This window comes from Drosophila montana, unplaced genomic scaffold, assembly GCF_035044405.1.
Source record: "Drosophila montana isolate Dmon_TW-CO22-7 unplaced genomic scaffold, ASM3504440v1 contig_3733_1, whole genome shotgun sequence".
NCBI lineage: Eukaryota > Metazoa > Arthropoda > Insecta > Diptera > Drosophilidae > Drosophila > Drosophila montana.
In genome coordinates, this window is record NW_026998620.1 from 7,790,158 (window position 1) to 7,818,014 (window position 27,857).

At 43.0% G+C, this 27,857-nt stretch overlaps 3 protein-coding genes across 7 annotated transcripts; 2 read left to right on the forward strand and 1 right to left on the reverse strand.

Annotated features, from left to right (window-relative positions):
• Positions 1 to 409: 409 nt before the first annotated feature.
• On the reverse strand, positions 410 to 18,973 carry larp (La related protein). 2 transcript variants are annotated; one of them, XM_064693863.1, is made up of 7 exons: positions 18,527 to 18,970; positions 16,625 to 17,626; positions 7,080 to 7,425; positions 6,860 to 6,927; positions 5,771 to 6,795; positions 2,756 to 5,070; positions 410 to 2,694 (listed from the first exon to the last, which is right to left on the reverse strand). In XM_064693863.1, exons 2-7 carry the CDS (start codon positions 17,429 to 17,431, stop codon positions 1,934 to 1,936), a joined length of 5,322 nt encoding a protein of 1,773 aa, XP_064549933.1. In that variant the 5' UTR covers positions 17,432 to 17,626; positions 18,527 to 18,970; the 3' UTR covers positions 410 to 1,933. The 2 variants fall into 2 exon arrangements, with proteins under 2 accessions (XP_064549933.1, XP_064549934.1); XM_064693864.1 differs by lacking the exon at positions 410 to 2,694 and having other exon boundaries at positions 3,687 to 3,880; positions 4,302 to 5,070; positions 18,527 to 18,973.
• Positions 18,974 to 19,191: 218 nt separating this feature from the next.
• Gfat2 (Glutamine:fructose-6-phosphate aminotransferase 2) lies at positions 19,192 to 21,680 on the forward strand. The gene has a single exon (XM_064693869.1). It carries the CDS (start codon positions 19,479 to 19,481, stop codon positions 21,528 to 21,530), a length of 2,052 nt encoding a protein of 683 aa, XP_064549939.1. The 5' UTR covers positions 19,192 to 19,478; the 3' UTR covers positions 21,531 to 21,680.
• A 434-nt stretch (positions 21,681 to 22,114) lies between these two features.
• Moca-cyp lies at positions 22,115 to 27,390 on the forward strand. Of its 4 annotated transcripts, none has more exons than XM_064693868.1 (8): positions 22,115 to 22,486; positions 23,066 to 23,153; positions 23,982 to 24,011; positions 24,431 to 24,570; positions 24,638 to 24,782; positions 24,847 to 24,958; positions 25,116 to 25,343; positions 25,424 to 27,390. In XM_064693868.1, the coding sequence occupies exons 1-8, from the start codon at positions 22,183 to 22,185 to the stop codon at positions 27,230 to 27,232; spliced, it is 2,856 nt and encodes a 951-aa protein (XP_064549938.1). In that variant the 5' UTR covers positions 22,115 to 22,182; the 3' UTR covers positions 27,233 to 27,390. The 4 variants fall into 4 exon arrangements, with proteins under 4 accessions (XP_064549938.1, XP_064549935.1, XP_064549937.1 ...); XM_064693865.1 differs by having other exon boundaries at positions 22,117 to 22,486; positions 24,635 to 24,782; positions 24,844 to 24,958; XM_064693867.1 differs by having other exon boundaries at positions 22,117 to 22,486; positions 24,635 to 24,782.
• Positions 27,391 to 27,857: the final 467 nt, after the last annotated feature.

Sequence of the window (27,857 nt, forward strand, 5' to 3'; positions counted from 1 at the left end):
GTATGCAACAGCCGAATTCTGATTGAAAATATCATTAAAAATGTGGTCAATATTGTTATACATACATATATAAATATATATATATATAAGCTCATGGGAAAGCATGTGTGAGGTGGTTGTGTGTGTGTGTGTGTGCGTGTGTACGAGTGTGTGTTTACAATTACGGAGCGACAATTTAAAAGCAGAAAAAATATTTACAAATAACTAAAGTTAAAAAGAAATAATTATATATGCATGTGTAATGACAAATGTTTGCACTTTTACTTATTTGGTTGCTTATTGTTAGATGAGCGAAGCAGAAACCAAGGAGCTAATGGATTTGGGATTAGTTCATATTGGATTTTGGGATTTCACTTTATATATGCTGAAGCTGATCTGCAGTTTTGCAAACTGAGCATCAAGCAAAGACTTCACCGTGGATTTTACACTTATATTTTCAAATGATAGTTACGCTTTAGTCATATGTATATCGTATATAGGTAATTATCAGTAGTAAGCTTACGTTTGATTTCTCACATATCTTTAAATCTAAATCTAATAGCTATGCAAAACACATTTTGTTATTATTGGGTTTTAGTTATCTGCATTTTGTATTTTTTTTTTCGTTTGCATCGATTTGCTTTATTTTTTTATTTTTTTTTGTTTTTAAAGTTTTAAACTTTTTTTTGACTTGAAAATATTTTTTCATAATTTTGAAGATTTTTTTTCTTTCAGTTTTTCTAGTATTTCAAATAAATGTAACAAGTGCAATAACTTAAAAGTAGAAAAGGGTTTACGGTTCTGAACATAAACGTTTAAATGCTTGGCGGGTTTAAACAAAAAAAAAAAAATCTGAATTATGAAGCCAATTGACAGCTTTATGAACTGGGGAAAGTTGTGGAGGGGCAGGGCAGTGCAATGCTCAAAAGAAAATAAAAATCAATCAGAATTGATTCGGATTTTTGGTTTTTCCTCAGATATTTCAGATTGAAAATTGCATTTCGGATACATTTTAAATGCCTAAATTACTAAAATTCGCTGGCAGTGGCGCCCGCATGCCTCGATAGGTTTAAGGATAAGAAACGCAGCTTCTTATACAATAACATTACATTTGCGCCTGGGCCACACAAGAAATATTTGTTATATATTTAATATATAGAATATACATATGGATGTATATATGTATACATATATATATATATATAGTGGTGCTATATATATATATATTGATATAACTTGAATGTACTTTTGCGGATGCACATTTCGAATATTTAATGTACAAAATTAATTTGCATTAAGATCATTTGGTTTCTGTATATTAATTTCGTTTACATTGTCGTTTTGGTAATTATAGTAGGGTTATTTATCATTATATCTTTACCTTTATCATTATCGTATATAGTACAACAGTTAATGGCATAACGTTCAATTATCAACGCTGCTTCAGTAGGAAATTTCTTTGTTGTTATATATATTCAAATATGAACAATCAACAAAAATGTTGTATGAAAATTGAAGATAATTAATTTAGTTCATAGCTGATTGGCACTGGGCACAGAGCACAGATTGCCTGTGTATATGAATATGTGTGGTTGTGGGTGTGTCTTAGTGTTTGTGTGGATGTGTACTAACAACAAACATTGAGCATTTCATAAGCATTCGTTTCAGTTAGATGTGGAGAAATAGAGAAAAACAATAGAAACAATTAATCATAACTACTAAACCAACTCGAAGCAATTGCAATAAACAAATTTCAAATTTAACTTAATTAGGCTAACGCTAACGGTTGTCCCCACAAAACGCTTCACTCGAATACTACTAAAAAAAATAAAGAATAATAAGAATAAACAAAAGAGAGAAGAGCTGTTGGACACAGAAGATCCAAATCCAAGCTCCAAGCTAATTGTAAGTCATAATTAATCTTAATCCATATGTGTGGCTGCGTTATTGCGAATTACTTCTTTGACGATGACGAGGAGGAAGATGACACTCCAGCTGCTGTTGCCGCCAAAACTGCTGACGACGAGGTGGATGCTGCTGCCGGGCCAGTGGAGTTGCTGGCGCGTGCTGCACTTAACTGTGCACCGATCTGTGAAGCTACCTGTTGCTTTGCCTTGTGCTGCTGTTGTTGCTGCTGCTGCTGTTGCTGCTGCTGTTGGCGCTGCTTGTGTGGCGCCAGACCGGAATTGCTACCGCCGCGGCGCAGCTCGTGCTGTGAGCCCTGCTGATAATTGCGATTGGCCACCTGCGGCTTATTGCCTAGAGAGCCGCTGCGAATGCGCACAGTGCTGCTGCCAAAGGAGCCAGTGCGTCGACGATTCTGCTGCTGACCATAGCCGCCGTAGCCGCTGCCTGGCTGATGCTGCTGATGTTGATGATGCTGTTGTTGTTGCTGCTGTTGCTGTTGTTGCTGCAGCAGGCGACCCACATAGTCACTGCGATTGGTGATTGTGGTGTTAAGGCGACGTCCACCTGCGGTAATGACAGCAGTGCCGTCGCTTTCGGATACGCTTCGCAGTCTGTTGAGCTGGCGTCCTGGAGTCAGGCTGCCAACTCCCTGTAGCATCTCATTGATCTCTGGCTCCACAACGCGGAAGTCCTCAATATTCTTGAAGCTCTTCAAATATTCAGCCAACTTGGGCTGCACTTCCAATTTCTCGCCGTTCTTATAGTACTTTAGGAAGGCCCAGAATTTCTCCAGGCCATAAAGTTGACCTAGCGGACAAATGGAGGTTAGTACATTTAAACATATATAAACTTATTATTTGTTAATTACCTGTCTCATAATCGGCAATTGTCTCGTCCTGGAAGTCCTGATAGACATTCGGGCGGAACTTCTTTTCCAGGCCGTACGAAAAGAAACGGAAAAGGCACTCCAGACCATAGCGGAAACCGTTGCCTGCATCCTCCAGCGCCAGTGCGCGGAACTCATTGTACATGCTCTTGTTAAAGTTCTCGCGCAGGAAGAAGGACCAGAACCGATAGAGGGTGTTCATTTCCTGCGATTGGCCGTAGCCGAGGCGACGTCGCTCCTTCAAGCAGCGTGAATGATACTTGTGATATGCCTGCTGGGTAAAGTTGTTCTCCTTGAGCAGCGCATGCGATGGATGCTGGAAAACGGGCAACGATTGCGGCACTGATGATCCAAATGAACCATAGGACGATGTGGTGGGCGATGTACCCGTCGATGAACCCATCGAAGTGGTACGGGGTCGATGTTCTACGGTGTCCAAGAGCCAACCCACGTGGGCTTCGACTGGCGGATTGGCGGTGTGACGCAATTTGCGTTTTCTTGGCGTGCGCGGATCAATTGAATGCGAATTTGGTGCGGCATAGAAGCGCGCACGGCGAGACTTCAACGTCGAGTTCAATGTGGAATTGAGCGTTGCATCAGCATCCACCAGAGTGCCATCAGCATCATGTTCTGGTTCGTCCACATAGCTTGGGGGCGGCGGTGGCGGTTGCTTTTGCGGTTGCAGCTGGTTTGGTGTTCTCTTGCTGACCGCTAGCTTCTCAAAGTCCGCCTGAGAAATGACGTTGACGGTGCGATAGTCATTGTTGGGCACCACATTTGTGGTAGTCCACAAATCCTCCTCATAGTTGACCAGCCCATCGTTGATTATGTTTTCCAAATCCTGTGTGATTTTCGTGCGTGAGGTGTAATCAGCGGTGCGGTCATAGCCATCATGTTTGGGCGCACGTCCCACCTGGGCGACAATGAGCAGCTTGTTGATGTCGCGGTCAGCAAATTCGTAATCAGATTCGTCGTCATCGTCGTCAAAGTTTTCGGTGAAGTTGTTGATGCGTCCAGTGGCGGGTATGGGGTCCATTAGCTCCTCGTCAAATTGAAAGTCTAGTTCTTCCTTTTCGGCATGGCACTGAGCGGATGGCGCAGCAGCAGCTGTTTTGGAGGAGGATTGGGAGTTGGTCGTGTAAGCAGCGTTGCCAGAAGATGATTTTTTATTGTTGTTTTTTGTGGCAGTGGAGGAGGTGGTGGTAGTGGTGGCGTTGGTGGTAACAGAGGCAGCGATGGATGTGTTGCTGGCTGATGAGGCGTTGGATGTGGCGTTGGATGCAGACGAGGACTTGGACGTGGTGGACATTGACGTGGTCGTGGTGGCGTTTGCAGTAACAGTGTGATTGTTGTTGTTGTTGTTGTTGTTTTTATTGGGCTTGACATTTTTGACATTGTTATTGTTATTGTTTTTGAGCGTTTGTGAAAGCGTTTGCTGTTGTGTTGTCGTGGACGTGTTGTTGTTGTTGTTGTTGATAGATTTAGTAGCGTTTTCTTTTAAAGCGTTTGTTTTGGAGCGTCTCTTTACCTCTTTCCACATGCCCTCAGGCTCTGCCACCAAAGCAGCTGCTACCCCATCACCTTCACCAGTCCTAGCTGCCATTGCCGTCGTTCGCTTCTCCGGCGTCGAGCTGCCCTTTGGCTTGACACTCTCGGCCAGACCGCTCAGATGATCGGCCAGCTCAGCCGCAGCACCAACACCAGCCTTCTGGCCACCAACCCCCTCCACGCGCTGGGTGAGCGCACTGATGGCATTCACCGAGTTCATGCCCGACATTGTGGGTCGCTGCTTCTCCAGCAGCATTTTCGGCACCAGATTCTGTGAATTACGCGGCACTGGCGGCGGCGGTATGCTGCTCAATGGCTTCGTGGCCATAGCTGAGGTCAATATGGCTGGTGGTGGCGATGATGGCAATGCTACCTCCGGCATCACAGCCTCTTTAACCGATTCAGTCTGATTATCTGGCTTCTCCACCTGCTTCTCTTGCTGCTGTTGCTGTTCCTGATCCTCCAACTGCGACTTGTCAGCATTATCAGTGAGTAGCTGACCCTTGGCGTCAAGGGCATCGCTGATGGGCCAAATGGTGGGCGTTGTCTTTGTGCGGACCTTATAGCCCTCAAACAGATCCAGCTTGTCCGAGTCCTTGATGGCGTTGACAATTAATGCCACATCTGTAGTAAGCGCCAGGACGCGATGGAACGAGGCGATCAGGGTGACCGGTATATAACCCTCTGGGTCCATTTTACGGCGCAAAAAGAAGTCGCCTGTGAGATTATCGGCGCTAAAATAGTATTCACTGCGGGAAAAGGGTGCAATAGAAACCAAGTTAATCAAAACGCTTGTGAAGAATGTCACAAAGGAAAGCATAGAGCAGACCATGTGGAAATAGGCCGACAGGACATTAATTATTACTTATATTAAGCTAGCGGGACGAATTTCTAACTTCAATTTCTATACACTACTTCTTCAGTCGTTTTTCACGTGGAAAATGATCAATTTTCCGCTAATACCTCGACTACACGTTTGCACCCAGTGGAAGGGATGTCATTTTACATAGATATATGAAACTGACTTTTAGGTCGATCGGATCGGATCTCGGAAATAGACAAAGTTGCAATCAAGAGTACTAGTTTTCAGCCCTTGAGCTGAAATCTTTTTCTTCGGTGAAATACGTATTGAATTCTTTGAGAAACGATATCACATTCCATTCAATCTTAAGCATTATTCTTTACCCAATTTGTGTATGCACCAAAAAGTGTGAATCCCGTCTCCAACAAGTTTTCACAAAGATCATTGAAAATAAATTTCAAGTTCCACGAATTAAGGTAACTAGGGGAATTTCATGCACACTGATATCGAAGCTACTCCAGGACTTTTATGCACTTAATATCACAATTTTATGATAGGTTAATCTTATATATTTAGAGGATTTTTATATTTATCACAGAATACACTGACTAGAAACAGTTTTGCGCTGGACTAGAGAAACTACTTACACTTGCTTCTTGATGGCCTCCTTGACGCTAGTGGCGTCCATTTCAATGTAGGCGGCCGGCACATTGCCGAAATAGTGTGTGCCCATGAGGACATAGGATTGCGAGGAATCTGCGCCGGCTGCGTCCGCCGCCAAATAGTTGACGTACTCGCCGGAAGCTAACAGATGGCGTGGTATGCGATTAGTTGGACGACCTGGTCCCGGTCTTGTGAATCCACCGCGCCCCTGCCGGCCGCCCCGATACGGCGTCCGGAAGCGGCGTGGACCACGCAAGCCACCAGCCCCTGGCGCTGACGCGACACTTGCTGCTCCTTCTGTTCCTGTACCTGAGCGCTGCTCATCGTAGACAGCGGCGCTGGGGCCGCTGCTACGCCAGGAATCCACGCGCTCGGGCGCAGCAGACGTGCGTGCGTTGTACGCATAGCGGCCACCATGTGGCCGCGATTCAGTTGTGCCTCCTGACTGGCCCTCAGCACCTCTGGCACCTGCTGGGCCGCCGCCGCGCTCATTGTATGCACGTGGCGGGCGCCGCTGCTCGTACGCATCATCGCTGAACCGGCGATTGGGCCGGCCGCCAATAGGCTTGGGGCGGCTAGACTTGGCCAGATCGATTTGCAGCGGACGCCACTTGTGCTTGGGTATTTTCTTGTTAATGGCAGCTCCGGCAAGGGCGCCAGCAGCTGGGACAGTTGCGCTGCCAGTGGATTGCTCGGCTTCTCGCTGGCTTTTGGCATCATGACTCGTGCTGGCTGTGGCGTTATTAGCTTGGCTGCTACTGCTGCTGGTGCTGCTGGAAACTGGGACAACGCTTGGCTCTGCGCTGCCTTCTTTTGTGGCAGCTCCTGTGGCTGCTGATGCTGTGGTTACTGTTGCTGCGGGTTGGGTTGATGCAGCGGCTGGTGTTCCTTTAGCCACTACCTGTTTCTTTGTTGAGCTACGTTTGGGTTCGTTAACGGTGGCTTTGCCACTGCCCGAAACTCCTCCGATAAGCGTGGGCCACTCACCAACGTTGCTAAAATCGCTGGCCTGTAAACGAGAATTGAAAAATATATATAACAGGCAACGATTGAAGATGGCTGGAATCTGTTACCTTTTGATTGACCTTCTTTTTGTCCTTTACCACTGCACTGGCAAGCGCATCCGCAATAGTGGCATCAACTGTATGGTACAATGGAAAGTATTGTTAATATAAGAATTATTTCGAATCAGGCCAATCACAACATCACGTCATATCCATATATCCGACGCAGTTGCGCCGAGAGACAAAAGCAAAACAGAGAGAAAGAGCGAGCGAGAGCACGTTTACTCACCATTCGTTGAAGCGGCGACGCTTGTTGTTGTTGCTGCTGCTGCTGTTACTGCTGCTGCTCCTCCTGTTGTTGTTGTTGTTGTTGTGGTGGTTTTGATTGTAGTCTGTGTCGCTGCTTGCTGCTGCTGTTGCTGTTGCTGTTGTTGTGGTTGTGGTTGTTGCGGCTGCTGTGTCTTTTTGTTGCTGTTGATGTTTTGTGCGCCCTGATTGGTATTATTATTGTTGCTGCCGACAGTCTGTTTCGATTGCTGCTGCTGCTGCTGCTGTTGTTGCACCTTTGGTTGCAAGACGCGTTTGTCCAATGGCGAGCTGCCAGCTTTTGGGCTGCCCACTTGTTTTGTTGATATCTGCATGAAAGAATTTTATTTAAAAAAAAATAAAAGTTTAATACGTTTACTATCATTGAAAAGTGCTAAACATTTGTGTTTTGTATAATGTGCGTCATAGCGACGATTGAAAAATCAATTCAACATTGTTTGATTTCATTTCTTTTCTCAAATCCAAACATAACCTAGAACGTAATATCACATGCAACAACAACAAAGCCAAGGCAGGCTGGCATTCGGCTTGGGGAGTGTCCCTAACCCAGATACGGTTCGTGGCACGCATCAGCGAGATACACACAAATACATTCTAGAAATGATGTGCGCATACATATATGTATATATATATAATATATATACATCGTGCAAGGAAATTACCTTAAGCTTTTCACAAATGCCTAAAATTTTCCATAAATATAAAAGGCAACACTAACGTAAAAATAATTTAATTTAGCCGCTTCCAGTTCTTTTCGCATGTATCTTATCGCACACTGTGTTTGTTTTGCTGTTCACACAATACATATGCATTTAAATTGCTTTAATTGTTGTTGTTTGCTGCTCTCACACTCACAAATAGTTTAAACAAATGACTGTTTATCTTTTAATTGGTGTGGAAGACTTTTATAAAACGCGTCCGTTCTCTTTAGCTGCCAGTTGAATTCTGTGCGCTACAATTCAACCAAAAGCAATGACAACAGCTCTGCCGCTGCTCGCGTCTCTGCTGCCGCGCGTACGCTGTGCACGCCTTGACTACGTGAGCAAAAGCGAACACAACGAAGATGACAACAACAGCAAAAGCGGCAGCGCTCACATTGGACAAAGAGGGCCAGGCAACAGCAAAAACAACAACAACAACAACAACAAGACCAACTGGTTTCACAAAGCAACAAAGATTGAACATAAAACCGATTCAAAATAAAAACAAAAAACAGCCGATGCGCCGGTTGTTTTATGCGTGAGAGCGAGACGAGAGCACGGCGAGAGCGCAATTTCTCAGATCCAAGGCGGCGAGAGTCAGCGCAGGGTATAGAGCACCCTGTATAATAGATGGATACACGTTTTTTTGTGTATGAATGTATGTGTGTACTACGTGCGTTCCATTTGTTGTTTTATACGTATTTTGTATACTATGCATATATTTTTGTTGTGTATTTTTTTGGGGCTTTGCTTAAAAAAACAAATTAACAGGTGAGCAACTGAAGTCAAAACAACACTTGGCAGTTAGCGTAAACATTTTGGTTTCGCTCACAAAAGTTTGTTGTAAAGTGAAAAACAGCAAAACAAACAACATGTGATTTTCGGCACGTAGGCCACAGACGCAGCAACCACGGGTGGTGGAAAACTCGCCATGCAAGACACCGAATTAAGAAGAGAAAAATGCAGCGAGAGAGAAAAAGAGAGAGGAAGAGAGAGAGCAGTCTTAATGAATTGCGCGTTGTTTTTTCGTTCATATGTAAATATATATGCACATACATATTGTACACCAAAATGCATTTATAAAAAGTTATTTTTGAATATATTTAAGAAACTTAATTCAAATGAATTCTTTGTGTATGTATCTAGCCTAGGAATCTATAAGTGCGAAACCCAGCACGTAGCCAAACTATGAGCAAATCATCCATTCAAGGTTTCCCATGACTCAGCCCCAACTGCAGGACTCGATATGAGTCATTCCTGGTTTAGAATCAGGGTCAGTAATTTTCCACTCAAACATTTTCCCAAGCCCACGTGCTATCAGCGTGCTTGTTAAATAAAAGTATACATATGTAAGTACACGTACATTTGTACATTTACTAAAAGCAAACATGTATAAATATATGTACATATGTATGTATGTATGTACATTTATTGCTCTAATCTGTTTAAAGACATATGAACCCGCAACACTGACGTATTTGCCATATAAAAATAAAATGTATAAAAATAAAATACGTTTGCACTTAGATTCGAATATGATTGTACGTAGTATTTTCTGATAATTCAAGGTCATCAATTAGAAGAGCACAAAATTATATGAATCGAGAAATCTCATGTGCATTAATCATCGTAGATACTTCAGTCGATTAACATTTTCCCATAAGATTTCAAAAACCTTGAGAATATTTGCAAAACAAAACATGAACTTGCCTCTTGAGTTGAGAGAAATAGCAAATCACAAATAATACGCAATAGAGTTGCAAATGTAATTAAATGTATATATATATATAGATGTATATAAACGATTCTTTGTATAGCTGCACAACGAACGATCGCTGAAAGACGACTGAGACGATTCAAATGCAATATAACACTTTAAATATACCCAAACTAGTCAACAGTTAACGTCGCAGTCAACGCCAACCGCGGCGCCGGCAATAGAATTAAGAGCCGAGGCGGGTCTTACAAATCGTATAAAAATAACAACAGACAGTTGCAACAAGAAATCGTGCAAATAGACCCACATTCTCTAGTACATTTTGCACACTGCAACCCCCCCCCCCCTCGCAAAGGGGGGGGTGTAGAGCGAAGGCAGTTGAGGGTCTTCTACGTTCTAGTAAATTGAAATATATGGCAGCCGGTGACCGATCAAGCGCCGCAAAATGCCGGCCGCCAAAGTGGTTATATCTGAGCTGGAAAACGTGCTCCAAGTCAAATCAACAACTATGCATATTTCACAGCGAGGTGGGATTGACAGGGGCAGGGGGGGGGGGGGGGGGGCTGACCAGCTAAGCAGGTTTCCAAGCTATTCGACCGTGCCGAACAAGTCTTATCAACAGGCTGACAAATAAATATGCTAAGAACTTACTTCTATATAAAAATATAGCAATAAAAAAAGGTCAACTTTGAACGCAAATAAATTTATGTGTATTTTTGCTTTTTGCTTTTTCTATTTGCTATTTTAAGCGTTTTTTTTTATTATTATTGGATTTTACGCAATTAGAAAATTGATAACAACAAGTTGACGAACTGGAGCCAGCACAAGGCAACGCGGCGTATGTGTGTGAGTGTGTGTGTGTGTGTAGGTGTGTACTGTTGCGATTGTGGTGTTTGTTGTTCTGCTAACGATGGGCTCCATTCTACGGCGTAGCGAGCCCACACTTAGAGAAACCCCCAAGAGAGCGGCCCTAGAGGAATATTTGGTTCTAGTTTCCAAATTCTAAAAACAATCATGTGTTAGATACGATTTCTAAATAGAATGAACAACAAATGATAGATGATAGAGATGATAACAGAGTAGCTAATTTAAATAAGTACGGTAAATTAGCTAACTGTAGCCTTTGTTTTTTTTTTTTAATTTACCTTTTCTTCCCTGAACCCATTGAAAAGCGGTAAAATAGAAAGATATATTTTTGGGCAAATTTTTGTAACAGACAAACAGACCCCATAAAAGTATATACTATATATATTCTTGATCAGCGTGAATAGTCGAATCAATCTAGCCATGTCTGTATACATGAACGCAAGGATCTTACCTATCACTAATAACAATATCTATCATATTATCTGTAGACATGACAGACTTATTTGATTACTTTTGAACATAAACAACTTATAAATACACCAATTGTTATCAGAACACAAGGAAAGAGGGTGTTACGGAATTAATCATCGCAAATTACGCGACCTTGAGGATAAGTGAGAGTATTACGCGTTGGCTCTAAAAGGTGCTTTCACTATAAAGTACGTCGCAATTAACTTTATATGACGGGTTACTAAGGGATCTTACAGCCAATTTCACAACTTTTACACAATAACATATTCATCTCTCTTTATTTCAATATTATTTTAGTCTTCATCTTTATTTACAAGTCGAGTTGGCATCAGCCTGGATAAACCCAATCCTGCTGCCTGAAAGCCAACTTCCCTTTTTACCCATTCTCAACGGATCCAGGGTATGATATACTTTAAAAATATGTTATGCTGGGTTCAAATTTTTTTTTAATATAAGCTACAAAGATACATCACATTTGAAATTGATGACAGCTGCCGATTAATTAAATTTAAAATCTATTGCTTAAGTCGGAAGTGCCTAACTAAAAGATACCCTGAACTCCGCTACAATTCTGGAGGGAAAGGGCGAGGTATTCAAAATTGAAATATTCTGTAATCCTAACACACATGTATTCTGAGGGAGAGTTTTACATTCCAATTTTGGTAATATGCAAATGAATTTCGATATTCTTACCAATTGCATGTAAGCGTGGCAAGATATCGATTACTTTTCGAAATTCTCGTGTTGATACATACGGACGAACAGTCGGACAGAGAGAAGGATGAGCATGGTTAGATTGTTACGAAATACTTTATGGGTTCAGAGATACCTCCTGTTGCCTGTTTGCGCATTTTACCCATTTTCTATGGGTTTAGGGGATAGTTATTACGATCGGAGTAGAAGCTACAACTTCTGTCAATTGTGATTTTGTTATTTATAAATATTGGTATCATAGATTTAATAAACTCAAATGTGGCCATTTACAAGCAATTTTATTATGTTTATATTGTGATTCTGTACTAATGCAAAAATAATAGTGAGCAGAAATTCAAGCCCAATAGGAACTATTTATTAGGCCTGTTCCAATTCAAATAGGCAACCAGTTGGCTATAAAACGTTATGGACACAATGTTGACAATATTTTGCGGGCTCCTTTTATGTTGCTAGCAGAATTGGTAAATTATAAAGTAGATTAATAATAATAATAATTACATTTTCAGGATGCGTCAAACTTCAAGTTCACAAATGTGGTTTGCGAGTCCCACAACCAGTCGTGTTTTGTGTTTCACGAGTGCCGTCTACGCGTAGTTCAGCGTAATACTATTACTTTTAATCTGAATGCAACTGCATTGCATCCTGTGACAGTGTTGCAAACGTGACAGTGTTGTACAGTGTTGCTAAAGAAAGCAAACGGTTATAAGCCGTGGTTAGTAAATGTAACCATTGACTATTGCGCATATCTATATAGGCGAAACAATCCGACCGTTAATCTTGTTTTTGGATTAATTAGAAGGGTTTCCACAACCTATATTACCATTGTCCCTTCCAAGTAAATTGTCATTTATGAAACTACTCTTTGTTTTATATCTATATTATACACATTTATCATATAGGGTCCACAACTGATAAGTAGGCCCTGAAATGCTACGACTTCCGCTTCCCACTGGAGAATATTTATTATTGACTAATTGGATGTTTGAAAAGAAGATACAAGCTATAACAAAATTTTACTTAACATTTGTAGAGGACTAGAGTACACAGAACCTATTGTAAAGATAACAATTTAGAGGTAAGTAAACAAGTTAAATTAACTCTTTTTACCCAATTAAAGGAAACAGAACATCATAAATAGCTGGATTAAGTTAGGCCCAAGTTCCAGCGGTCATTCTAAAGTGAGTGGAAATTTCGCTTTTGTTGAGTATAAGATAAAATTGTATTATTTAATGAAATCTTTGGCAAGCATGTGTACAGATTAATAACAATTAAACATACATATATGTACATAAAAGACTATAGACAAGAAAACAAAAGAGAATTATATATATGACCCGGATGGAAAGAAAGAAAGAAGCATTTACTTAAGGCGAACAGCTTTACGAAAATAAAAGTCAGCGTACACAGATAAGAAAAAAAACCCCAACTTAATGGATATAAAGAAAAACATATATAAGGAAAATGGAAAATTAAAACCGAAGCCCTGTGAATGGAGATTAGATAAAAATTAGGGAATGTGCACATTATAAACATGTCAGTCAGCGTTTGGTAATTAAAACCTATCGTCTCGCTATTTCTGAGTGCAACGATCCGTAACAAATCGGATTTGGGTAAACGTACAGCGAATCGAACCAAAAAATTATCGCTTTAAAACTGACAAGGGCTATTAGAAAATATGCATATTAAAAAGATTCCTCATCGTTTCGGTAATGAGTCGAGCTCTTAAGTGGTACATAATTGTTTTTGCTTACAATTAAGTTGATTTTCAGATTAAATAGAATAGTCTTAAAGCTATTCAACAATTTAATCGCTTACAAATTATTAAGATTTTTACTTGCAATGCAGAACATAAAAATAAACAGTCAAGACTCTCTAAAATGGACACCCACGGCTCCAAATCGAAGATTTACTAATAAGGGTAAGAAAATCACAGAAAAACAACAAATAAGTAAGCTTATTTGAAATTTTTAAGTTATAAACTAAGTTATAAACTACATTTTTGTAAAAAGAATAGTGAAGCTATACAAAATCTCAGTTTTCGACCGATTCTTTATCTAGAATCTAGAGCTATACATTAACGTTTTCCGATGTTGATAAACGTATGCTTATATGTAACCAGCATAGAGAAACCAATAAATACCGAGTTCTCTGAAGATATCCTGATAAAAAACAAAATTGATCATCGTCAAGAACTTAATTTTTGACCTAAACATCTTTCCTATGTCCATTTTATGATTTTGATAAGAATTCTGATATGATTATGATTCCCACAAAGGAAAATTGTAAATTGCTTAACCACAATTTTATTTATTTAAATAAAAGTGTTGAATTTGGTGTAAACTCGTTAAATTATTAAGTTGTTTGCATATTTACTTTCGTTTTCATATTTATTGTTGTTGTTGGTATTCCTCGTTGTAGTTGTTAATTTTTACTCGTTGCGACGGCGAATTTTTTCTAATTTAAAACTGTTCTGTTTATACACATACTAATGTAGTTGCTTGTACATGTGTTACTCTAGCGCAGCAGGTTGCCTTTACGGTATACCATTTGAATGAACAGCACACTCACACAGCAGAGAAAGAGAGGCAGGGAGAGCGTAAGAACTAGATGATATTCAACAAGTACTCATATCCACGTTTATATTTGCCTCTTTCGTGTTTATTATTCTAAATGTGTTTGACATATTAATCAGAGCGAATTGACAATTCACCACGATACACATGTGTGGTGAATTCAGAGGGCCACGACGCAAGCACACGTGCTGCCCAATTTGAATAGTTAAAGAATTGGGGTGACCGTTTATTGGTTAGTTTATTTTTATCTTAGTATTTCATTGTATTGTCATATGTGGCTAAAAATGATGTTGCGAGTTTTAAAAAACAAAGCTAGTGGCGGGCGCGACCGTTGCGAACGTCTGTAATGGCACACGTCAACTGGTCGCTTTACTTTCAGATTTGAATTCGCAGCACAGCGCAGCGTTTCGTTTCGGTGCAGCGGCTGATTTGACGCGACGTCGGTAGGTAGTTAAAAACAAGAACACCCGCCACAGCGACGAGTCAAAACCAGTGTGACAGCCAAAGATAGCAACAACAAACGGAAACAAAAGCGAGAGTAACAGTTTTTGTTGTTGCTATGAAGAAGGTGTTCACCTCGGCAACAGAGCGAACGTTTTTTAAAAGAAGCTTCAAGCTTCTTAATTAGCTTAATTTGCATGATACTATTTGCATATTGTAGGCCAACAAAGTGCGAGGGAGGTTCAAGCAATTTAAAAAAATATCAATAATGAAATTAAAAATTAAGTTCAAATACATGTTCTTATAGTGTAACATTAATTACTGTTGTTAATAAATCATTTAACTTTGATTGTTAAAGACAAAATGATTCCATGCAGCATTTCATGTTTGAAAAGGTGGAGAAAGAAATACATTTCTGCTTGTGATTTATCCATGATTTCGTTTGGAGAGATTGTCTATATATGTATGTGTGAATATTATGCATACACATATACAATACAAATGCAAACATTTGCCACACCTTTTTAAGCACTTTTTATTTTATTTTTGCTGTTGCTGCACTTCTTTCGCTCGTGGAAGCCAAATCATAAATTTTGCTGTTTGCTTTTTCTCCTCGTTTCTGTGTTGGATAAACAACAACAAACTACATTTGCTGACGTTGACGCCGCAGCCGGCAACGATGCTAACGCCGCGCCTGCCGTCGCTGCTGACCTTGACATTTATTTTTAACTGTACATTTTTACGTTTTCTCTCGCTTTGCCGTGTGATAAATACAAAAACCAAACAGCAATGAAATTTGAAATATGTATATAAAATAGAGAGGACACAATGTAATAAAGCAATTGAATTATTTAGTCAGACACTCGTATTTGTTAGCTGCGTGTGAACAGACAGCACAAAAGACAACAACCGATTGCTCGTGCTCTCGCTCTTGCTGTTGTTATTGTTATTGTTTTTGTAGGCGTACTTTTCATGGGGTTTGACGTCTCAATTGCCGGTGTTGGCTTCGTGTTTTTCGTATATTGCATAACACGCAAAAAAAAATAATGAAAGACAAACACACAAATACCAACAATTGTGTTCCTTTGTTTTTTAAATTCTACGTTTCTGCTTTCGCGTGGTTTTAACGATATGTTTCTATTTCATATTATGCAATATTGAGTGCAGTCAGCGACAAACAATAACAACAATTAATGCAGCTATAATATAAATTTGTTATCATGTTTGGATAAATGTCAAGATAACAACAGCAGCAACAATATAATAATAACAATAATAATAATAGTAATAATGAAGAAGAAAACGTGTTTCCATGCTCATGTTTTGTGTCTTTTTGTTGTCTTCGTTTTGCAGTTGTGTTTATCAGTTGTTATGCTTCGTCCTCTCTAGCTATATTTATGCCATTCTACGCATATTTGTTTACCAACAGATCAACAAACAATACAAAAACAATGTCGTTTATGGGCATTCACTTTCCTCCCTCCCTATCGCTCTCTTTGTTTTGATTTCGTGTACCTCAGCTATGCCGTCATTTTTCAGGCATGTGTATGGCAAAGACATTTAATATATTGTTCTTATATTTCAAAATTATCAAATAAATATGCCAATATAATATTTCAACTATTTAGCGAGAACTAAAATTCTTTTAAAAATGTAGAACAAGTTAATTAATGTAAGGATTTGCAGAGAAATATATAGGAGCCGCTCCACAATTGGAGCTGCTCAAAAATAGGGATTATCCAGAAATTAGAATCAATTTGCAATGCATTAGATGCCTTGAATAAAACATTTTTACTGCTGGCATGTTTTAATATTCTACCTCTTCGTTAAAAAATATAGTTTTTTTTTTGTTAATTTTATTTCGATTGCATAGAAAGAGCTTAAAGAAACTTAAATTTTGTATCAAGATTGGTTTAACGATCTTAACACAAAGATGATTGAACATTTCTCTAATTTCAAAAGGATCCATCATGCTGAGATGTAATTCAAGATTATGTGTGGAATAATTTGAAGATCGACTTACCTTCCAAGCGTTAACCTTTGGCGGTGGCGCTGCTATGAAGCGTTTTGGCTGGGGCGCAGCTGGCGCTGCTGCAGTCGAAGCGACTGTCTGGGCATCGGGATCACCGGATTTGGCCTCGTTGCCACTGTTGCTAGCCTCCAGACTGGCGCTGGGTGAAGTATCAGACTTGCGTTCCTTTTGAATCTTGCCGGTGCCGCTAGTGCCCGGAACGGCGGTAATTTTACGTGGACTGTTGCCGCGTGGCGCTCGGGGACGTCCCAATTGCTTGCGGCCGTCGGCTTCGTTGCCGCCAGGGGGACGCCGACCAGGCGCCAGCTTCTGGCCCTGACCCTGACCCTGAACCGGACCAGGGCCACTGCCACCAGCTAGAGGTTGCTGCTTGTCACGAAATTCGCGCGTTGTCGGCTTATCCTTGCGTGCCTTTTTACGGTCACGCCGATGATGCGATGATAGCACCGGCAGAAAGTCATTATTGTCGTCCAATTCAGATGAATTCTCAGCAGTGTTGTCGCCGCCAGCGGCGGCACGTTTCTCGCCCACATTGGGCAAATCCTCGACGGCGGCCTCAGCGGCAGCGGTTTCCTCACTCCACGATTTGAGAGTTTTCAAATTCGGTTGATTCTCCTTGTTGTCCACAGCAGAGGCAGCGACTGCGGCAACTGCCTTCTTGGTATCCAGATTCTGGACAACATTCGCATATGATGCAGTTGCTGCATTGGCTGTTGCAGCTGCAGCGGCAACGGCAACGGCAGCGGCGCCGGCATTCGATGCAGAGGCATCTTCCTTGCTGCTGCTGTTGCTGGACATGTTGAATTTTTAGTTCCTACTGCTGCTGCTGCTGCTGCTATTCTCTGAGTAGGCAGCTCTCGTTGCGCTACTCCAGATTGCGGCTCGGCTGCGGATGCTCTTCAGTCGTTCTTGTTGGTGGATGGGGAAACTCTTTGGTGCTTCCTTGCCAGACAAAAATTATATCAACGAGTTCGAACAAACGAGCTGCTGTAACTGTAAATTTGCAAAGCGTAAAAATCACATTAATGTGTTTGTTTTTCTTCCATATCACCCACACATGCATACACACACATTTGCACATCGACCTTTACAAGAGAGGAGCAGAGAGAAAAAAATAACTTGAACTGGAAAGCACCTGCATGCGGCTTACGTTTGGACTAGCAATGGGCCATAACCCCCTGCCCGCGCCCGCGCCTGATGCTGCCTGCTGCTGCTGCGCTGCGGCTACTGCTGCAACACATACAAAATCACAACTTTAATTTTGTAATTTTCACGCTTTTTTTAAATTGGATTTTCTGCTGTATTTGCGACGTCGTCACTATGCGCTGTTTTTCGCCTCAGAAATGGTGCATTATACGCTGCTAATGAGGCACATTAAATTGATAGCAAAACGCAACTGAAGTATAATATTATGCAGCCACACAGTGTTACAAGTGAGGTTAAGGCGCGGCGAAGCAGCAGTCACAGTCGCGAATGCCCCCCACACTAGTACGAAGCAGCAGCGCAAAAAGCAACAAGCGCTTAGTTGCGGTGCTGCCAACTTGTGTGAAAATATCCAGCTATGAGACTAGCAACATAATTTAAAATACGACGCAATAGCAAATACAACAGCAAAATGTACACAAAAAAAGCTTAATGAATTGCAAAAAGCGAAAACTCATTTAGCAGAGCAAGAATTCCCAAAAGCAACATAGCAGAAGCCGCAGCCATGGTTATGCAACAACAACGATTGCATTTATTGCATCCCTGGAAAGCGAACAGCTGTTTATGCAGCTTGCCAACGACTGCTGCACTATTCTCCAATCTCAAATTTCAAATGGACACATTTATCAGCTCGCCCACTCACACAAATGTATTTCTTTTTATATTTTTTAATAAACAAAAAATACGCACCTAGAACTTAAATCACAATATGTGTGTACGTGTATCGTGACGGCAAGTAGACGAAAACAACACGGTAGCAACAACAAAATTTAATACACAATTCGACTTTTTGCTTTGCTCGTTGCTTTGCTAACGTTTCACGTATGCTTTGCTGTTGTTGTTGTTTTTATTTCGTATGCTTTGCTTTGCGGTTTCCGTACTCTTCGCACTCGTAATCAATCGCTCTCGCTCGCTCACTCACGCGCTGGTGGGTTGGTAGTTAGAACGTTTTTTTTGGTTACGAATTGGCTCGAATGGAATTATTTCACACAGATTGTCACAAATTGCAATATTATTCAGTTACTAGTTGACACGAAGCACTTGTTTATGTTTTAACAGCACTATGCAGCATAATTTTACAAATTCTCGGATACCGAGCAAGACATGTGGTTTTTACCCGTCGCGGTCGAAAAGGAAAAGAGCAGGGCTGTTGTTAATATCGTGCTCGTGCAAAACATATCGATAAGCTGTTTGCCATTCACAGGCAATACATATTACTGGAGAGATGGCAACGCTGCAAATGCCGCTGTTCTTTAGCGTTGTTTTTAAAATCAACTTAAATTTAGTTTTTACGCGTTGTCTACATATATTTGACAGGTGCGAGAACTGCGTAAGCCTCTCCATAAAAGCTGCTATTATTAAATAGCGTTCGCTACTACGCCCCATGACAAGAGCAACGACAGCCAGCGAATGCAACGCTTTTTGTTTACATTGCGCACGTCAGCTGCTGCTATTTGATTACGGTTGCGGGTGTGTGTGTGTGCATATGTGTATGGGGGTGTGTGTGCGGCCGACAATTTATCACTCAAAGAAAAAATTCCACGAAATCGCACTGTCGTCGCAGTTCATATTAAGAAGCAGAGCGACGTAGACGTGGCCCAAACATAAAGCAACAAGTAGAACCAAATCAATCACCCAAGCAATGTGCGGAATCTTCGCTTATCTAAACTATCTGACGCCAAAGTCGCGTCAGCAGGTGCTGGAGCTGCTGGTGCAGGGACTGAAGCGTCTCGAGTATCGCGGCTATGATTCCACTGGCCTAGCGATCGATTCGCCCGACGATACTAACGATATTCTCCTGGTGAAACGCACTGGCAAAGTCAAAGTGCTCGAGGATGCGATTGCGGAGCAGTGCCAGGGCGCAGGCTATGATCAGCCTGTGGACATACACATCGGCATTGCGCACACGCGCTGGGCCACGCACGGCGTACCCTCCGAGTTGAACTCGCATCCGCAACGCTCGGATGTGGAGAACAGCTTTGTGGTGGTGCACAATGGCATCATAACGAACTACAAGGATGTGAAGACGCTGCTGGAGAAGCGCGGCTATGTGTTTGAATCGGACACGGACACTGAGGTGATTGCCAAGCTGGTGCATCATCTGTGGCAGTCGCATCCCGGCTACACTTTCGGCGAGCTCGTCGAGCAGGCCATACAGCAAATCGAGGGCGCCTTTGCCATCGCCCTGAAGTCCAAGCATTTTCCCGGCGAGTGCGTGGCCTCGCGACGCGGCTCCCCGCTGCTGGTGGGCATCAAGGCGAAGACAAAGCTGGCCACAGATCATGTGCCCATACTGTACACCAAGGCGCATCGTCCGCATGGCCAGACGCAGTTTCAGCTGCTGCCCAGCGGCCGCGCCCTCAACGTGGATGTCAGCGCCGAGTTCCAGCCGCTGGAGCACAAGGAGGTCGAGTATTTCTTTGCCTCAGACGCCTCGGCTGTCATTGAGCACACCAATCGCGTCATCTATTTGGAGGACGATGATGTGGCTGCCGTCAAGCGGGATGGCACCCTAAGCATACATCGTCTCAATAAATCCTCCGATGATCCGCACGCGCGCGAGATAATTACGCTGAAAATGGAGATACAGCAGATTATGAAAGGCAACTACGACTACTTTATGCTCAAGGAGATCTTTGAGCAGCCCGAATCGGTGGTCAACACCATGCGAGGACGCGTCCGCTTCGACACGCAAACCGTGGTCCTGGGCGGCATCAAGGAGTACATACCGGAGATCAAGCGCTGCAGGCGCCTCATGCTGATAGCCTGCGGCACCTCTTACCACAGCGCAGTGGCCACACGCCAGCTGCTGGAGGAGCTCACCGAACTGCCCGTCATGGTGGAGCTGGCGTCGGATTTCCTCGATCGCAACACGCCCATTTACCGGGATGATGTCTGCTTCTTCATCTCGCAATCGGGCGAGACGGCGGACACGCTGATGGCGCTGCGTTATTGCAAGCAGCGTGGAGCGCTCATCGTGGGCATCACCAATACGGTGGGCAGCAGCATCTGTCGGGAGTCGCACTGCGGCGTGCACATCAATGCGGGCCCGGAAATAGGCGTGGCATCCACCAAAGCGTACACCTCGCAGTTCATTTCGCTGGTGATGTTCGCCTTGGTCATGTCCGAGGATCGGCTGTCGCTGCAGCAGCGCCGGCTGGAGATCATTGACGGCCTCTCGCAGCTGGACACGCATATACGCACCGTACTGCAGCTGAACTCTCAGGTACAGGTGCTGGCCAAGGAGCTGTACTTGCACAAGTCGCTGCTGATCATGGGGCGCGGCTTCAACTTTGCCACCTGCCTGGAGGGCGCACTGAAGGTCAAGGAGCTGACCTACATGCACAGCGAGGGCATATTGGCTGGCGAACTGAAGCATGGCCCGCTGGCGCTCGTAGACGATGAGATGCCCGTGCTGATGATCGTGCTGCGCGATCCGGTGTACACCAAGTGCATGAATGCACTGCAGCAGGTGACATCGCGCAAGGGCCGGCCCATCATCATCTGCGAGGAGGGCGACACCGAGACCATGGCCTTCTCCACGCGCTCGCTGCAAATACCACGCACCGTGGACTGCCTGCAGGGCATCCTCACTGTCATACCCATGCAGCTGCTCTCCTACCACATTGCCGTGCTGCGCGGCTGCGACGTCGATTGTCCACGCAACTTGGCCAAGTCGGTGACCGTCGAGTAGACGGTCAATTCCCACTTACGCCGACCGAAAACAATTCCATTTTATTGACCGCTTAGGATGGACTCTATGCCAGAGCGTTATGTTCTATGTATTTTAAAAAAATATATATTTAGCTTAAGTTCAACAATTACATACATACATACATACATATACCGAGCACTATTGCATTTTTTAGATCTTTGTTCGTAATTCTGTGCTGTTACAAAAAAATTATTTATTTGTGTCTGTGCAATTACAATATATATACATATATAAATATTTGTGTACCCATAAATTTATGTGGATTTATTTACTGTTCGGAATATGTACAGAAAACTGGGAGATAAACTGAGATAGCTGTTGATAAGAAGAAATGTATCAAAAGAAACTTCTGCGGAGAATCTTGCTTTATTAAGTTTCTAAATGCTTATCGCAGAGCCGCCAACGTTTGGAACTAGTTGTTCAGGCACACCGAACTAGGAACAGTAAGAACTGTTTCGCGCATCACAAACACAGCTTGCAGCCCTGGCAGATAAATATTTCTCTATATTGTTTGGCAGCCCTGTTAGTTTGCAAACGCAGGGTTCATCACAGAAGAGAGAAAAAAGCAAAAGAAAAAGTTGTGCAAACGTATCAATAAAAATACACAAATCGATTGCATTTAGTTGAAAATATGACGGTTAATAAGCGGGACGCGAGTGCAACGCGTCCGCGTTGTTTTTTTGATATAACGCTCGGCGGCTTGAGTGTCGGTCGCATCGTGTTCGAGCTGTTTAGCGATGTTGCGCCCAAGACGGTTGAAAATTTTCGAGCTCTGTGTACGGGCGAAAAAGGCACCGGACTTGTCACCGGCAAACGACTACACTATAAAGGTGTCATATTCCATCGTGTGGTCAAGGACTTTATGGTGCAGGCGGGCGATTTTAGTGCAGGCAACGGTACCGGCGGCGAATCAATTTATGGCGGCACATTCGAGGGTAAGTTTTCTCCCTGTGCGTGTGTGAGTGCTGTTTATATGCATGTGTCTCGTGTGTGTATATATGCATGCATACATACAAAGTGCTATCAAATAATTAGATCTAATGACGCGGTATGATTATAGTCATTATCCACAACATGACATACAACTGTCAGGCTTTTAGTTCTCTGTAGATGCAAAAAAAAAAAGAACTATTAAAGTTTATTCTCTTTAAGGGAATCAGGCTTATTCTGAATCTTGCAACCAGTGTTACCAACTGCCGCTTCAAAAAAGTAGCTGCGTTAACTTGGTGAGCACAAATTGGAAATAAACAGGGTTGGTAGCACTCTTCACTGAGGCTCCATAAATAACCAACTTAACTGTTTCCGGCTATTTTGTTAGCTATAAAAAAGTAATCCTTTGGCTAATTTCACAAATGAGGAGAAAGCTTAATCAGATAATGCCGTTATAGCGGGAATACAAAAGGAAAAAGTATTAAAATATATAAGATACTTTCTGACGGTAGAACATTGTTTTTAATTTATATTTAAGTAATTTTTCAATAATATTAATCTAATTATTTCAACATCTGTTACAGACGAATGTTTCGACAAAAAGCACGATCGTCCTTTTCTGCTGTCGATGGCAAATCGCGGCAAGAACACAAACGGCTCGCAGTTCTTTATGTAAGTGGGCTCGTTGTGGCGCCCTTTTTTGGGTTTGAGCTATGTTATCCTGCCTATTTAATCGATGTGAAAATTGTAAAAGTTTCTCTTGCAGCCAAACAACATGAATTCATACATAATTATTTTTCTTTGAACTTTGTTTATCTATATTTAAAATTCTGTTGTTGTTCATTGATCTATTGCCGTATAGCGAGTGTATGCAATATCTCTGACCAGTGGACTGAGCACCCACCGACATCGACATCGACACCGACACCGATTCACTCCCCTCTCCAACCCAACGCCGGCCTCTACATGCGTGCACTAGTGTGTGCGTGTGTCTGTGTGTGTGTCCTGTTTGTGTGTCTGTCAGTGGGTGCATCTTGGCATTGCTGAAGCCGTCGTCTTCCTTCACTCGGCTCTCCTTGGCAACAACAGCAACAGCTGCAACAGCAACAACGACAGCCGCAGCCACAATAAAAGAGTGTGTGGCTAACAGCTGTACCCGGACCCGGGCCCGGATGACAGCCCAATCGCTGAGATGACCCCAAGTGATGAGATGACCCGTAGCCGAGCCAGACGGGCCTCAGCTGTCGCAGTTGTCGTTGCCGGAGCGTCGTCTCTTCGACTTGATACCTTTTAGTTTGCTGTTTGCACAAACATTGTCTCCACCAACTCCAACAACTACAACAACAGCAGCAACAGCAACAACAACTCAACAACAACAACAACAAAAACAACAACAACCGTAGAAAACTACAACAAATCGCTACCAACAACCAAACAACAACCTGAACAAGTTTGCAATGTGTAAAGAATATTTTTCTTCTCTTCTGTTTTTCATTGTAGTACAACACAGCCTGCGCCACACTTGGACAAGTAAGTTTTTTGTTACTTATTTTAAACAAATTAGCAATACATAAAAATCCAAATACGTCAATTTGAATACATTTAGAATGTTTGTAGATAATAATATAGAAACGCTTCCAAAACATAAAAATAATTCCCCAAAGCAATACAGTTGCTTAAAAATATAATATATAGAAGTTAATCATATCTAAATATTAATTTGAGAAGGGGTTTCAAAATCATACTCAAAAATTAAAATAAATTAGCAAAACTTTCTATACAAAGCTTAAATTATGATTGAGAACATAAACAAATACTTTTATGTTATGATTATTTCATTAAATGTTTAAAAAACTGAACGTTTTACAATTTTAATAAATATAAGCCTAAGCCCAAACATAAGCTACAATACTTATCCATAAATATCTGTCTCTCTTTTCAACTTGCAGTATCCATGTTGTATTCGGTCATGTTTTATCCGGTCAGGATTTGGTGCGTCAGTTAGAGGATCTGCCCATTGATCGCAATTCGCGCCCATTACAGGATGCGGCCATAGCCAACTGCGGCGAGTTGGTCAAGCAAACAAAGGGTGAGTCCCAGCTCTCTCAGTCAACTGTCAATCATGAATCTGAACTTCTTGCCCAATTGTTTAGCAGCAAAAAAGGAGAAGAAACGCAGAAAGCGTTCAACGGCATCGGAAGAATCGGCAAGCGACAATGAGGAGATGCTGGTCAAGCAGCGCAAGGATAAACTAAAGAAGAAGCGTTCACGCAAGGAGTCCAATTCGAGCGGCAGTGAAAAGTACGTACATTCCTAAGTAAAATGCATTTTCAAAGTCAAGCTTTATGATTATTTACTACAGCAGCGACTCGGGACGTGCTGCCCGCGGTAATGGACGCCAAGATTACTCTGAAGAGGAGGGCGAGATACATCCGTTGGTTACGCTAACAAAAATTGATCCCAGCGAGATACCAGAGGTATAAATTAAACTCGAGATAGGTGTTGTATGGCTGTATAACCATAGAAGATACTATATATTAAATTGGAATCCAGGACTGTTGTGCTTTGGCACCGCATCGAAGTTCCTTTTGAGAGATTGCCCTCTGAAACTGTTCTGATCTCTACTTTATTCAGGTTTCGAATAAATTCCTAATGCGCGCCGAAAGATCACGTTCCCGTGAGGAGCGCGGAGGCCGTGATGCACGTCAGCGTGAACGTGAGCACGATCGCGATCGTGATCGGGAGCGTGACCGTGATGATCGCGATAGGGGCAGAGAGCGTAATCGTAACGCCTTTGGCTGGTCAAAGAAGCAGGTGCCGACCTCTCGCAGCGGACGCATTGTCAAGGGGCGTGGCGTCTTTGTAAGCAACATATACATCCCCCCAAAATATGTAGCCTCATGTATATAGACAATATAAATCAAAACTGTTTTCATTCACAGCGCTTCCGCACGCCCTCGCGCAGTCGATCGAAGAGTATAACGCCGCCGCATTGGAAGCATGCACAGAAGCGCACCATCAAGCTGTCGGATCTGGAGCGCATGGAGGAGGAGAACAAGATGCGCGATGAGGAGGTGAGGCGTCGTGAACAGGAGCGCAAAAAAAGGCACGAGGAGGCCTCCAAGGATCCTAAAAAGTCCTTCTTTGAGCTGTCACACGCTAGCACCTACGGCGGCAAGGTGACGCCTGAGAAGTCGCCCTCGAAACAGAAACAGTCGAGCGGCAGCAATGCCAAGCAGGGCACATCCCATTCGCAGAAAGACTCAGAACGCGGCAAGGCAAAGGAAAGCCACGAGAAGGAACGCGAAAAGGAAAAACCCAAAGAGGAAGCTCCCCCAAAGCGGCGCAAATCCGTTGATATGAACGCCTTGGACTACGAACAGCAGACGGATAGTGAGCCCGAGCCCGAGATCAGCAAGTCAGCCCAAAAGCACAGCGAGTCCAAGGCGTCTTCTGCAAAGGAGCATGAACGCCCAAAGGTAGTCGAACCGCCAGCAGAAAGTCGCAACAAGCGAGATGAACGCAAGGCAGAAGACAAAATCCGCGAGCGGGAGAGATCTAAGCGCAGTCGAGAGCGCTCTAGTTCTCGCAATCGGCATAGGAGTCGATCCCGTTCCGCTCAACGCAGACGTTCACCGGCTCGTCGCCAGCAGCGCTCGCCTCCTCGACGCCAGGGCAATAATAGTAATAATAATGGCAATAATAATAACAACATCAACAATATGAGCCAGAATCAGTTTAACCGCAACCGTCGCAATCCCTTTGCCGATCGAGATCGACGCCAACGGTCTCCGGACAACGAATACCGCAACCGTTTTCCGCTCTCGCCCATACGCACCCGCAGCTCGCCTGTGGAGCGCCGTCGGTCCAGAGAACGCCAGCGACGCTCCCGCAGTCGTGGTCGCCGCCAGGAATCACCCGAGCGCAGACGTCAGGAGTCGCCAAATCGCAGACACCAAGAGTCGCCTGTGCGAAAGCGGCAAGAATCACCAGAAAAGAAACGCCAAGAGTCACCGATTAAGAAACGCCAAGAGTCACCGATTAAGAAACGCCAAGAGTCACCGATTAAGAAACGCCAAGAGTCGCCCGTTAGGAAACGGCAAGAGTCACCCGTTAGGAAACGGCAAGAGTCGCCCGTTAGGAAACGGCAAGAGTCACCCGTTAGGAAGCGGCAAGAGTCGCCGGACCGCAAGCGACGAGATTCACCGGACCGAAAGAGACGAGACTCACCCAGTCGCAAGCGCCATGGATCGACAGAGCGAAGACGCACTCGTAGTCGTGGCCGGCGGCACAGCGGCTCACGCAGCACCAGCCGGCCGCGACGCGGTCAGCGCTCGCAAGAGCGTCGCTCGCGGGAACGGAGTCCGCCGAAGGGTTCCTCGGCCGTGCCTGGCTCGGAATCCGAGGATAAGGATAAAGCAGCTCGCGAGAAAATGCAGAAGCGGGTAGAGGCCGCTCTGCTGCTCAAGGAGCATATGCGCAAGGAAATAGCCAAGGAGGAGGAGCGACGCGCTGAGAAGCAGCGGCAGGATGAACTTGAAAAAGAACGCACCACTCGCGAGCTGAATGAACTGGAGCGTCTGAAGGCGGAGACACTAAAGAAGCTGCAGGAGGAAGAACACGACCAGGACGATCCATCGGGCAGTCGCGTCAGACGCGAAAGTCGCGGCAACAGCCACGACGCCAAAAAGCGCAAGCATAAAAAGTCCAAGAAGCAATCAACACGCTCGCCACGATCGGAGACGGATTAGTTACCTAAAAAAACCATTAAACAAACTGACACCATATTCAAAATCAATCCACAGTCAAACAATTGAAATAATTAATAATAAATACAAATGTAAAAATCAGTGCATGAATTCTATGTAGTGTGAGCGCCCAATAAAGCAAAACTGTATCACATGGTAAATTTTATAAAACTACATAAAATTTTATATTTGGTTTTTTAATAATATTCGGCCTGAAGGTTTGTCCATTCAAAAAGACCGCTCAAATCTTGGATAGCAAAAAGCTTGCTGCTACATTAGCGCAATGAGTGTTGTAAAATTCAAGCAGCGCATATGGAACATCGATACTTTCCATTATTTAGAATGATGTGACCGCCTTATAGACTAAACAAATTAAAATAAAACGAAACTATTGCAGGTGCAAGGTATTTACCTACACACTTATTTATTTATAATCTACATAATTTGCCCACCAATTTGCGGACATTTTTAAGATCGAATGATCGATTTTTATTACCACTTCTGAAAGAACTGCAATTCTTTTGAAATAACACGTTTTTTGTAAAGCACAAATCCCTATAAAATTGAACAACAAAAAAATAATATCTAGTGCTCTTGCATTTTTATTTACGATGGCAACGCCAGGTCT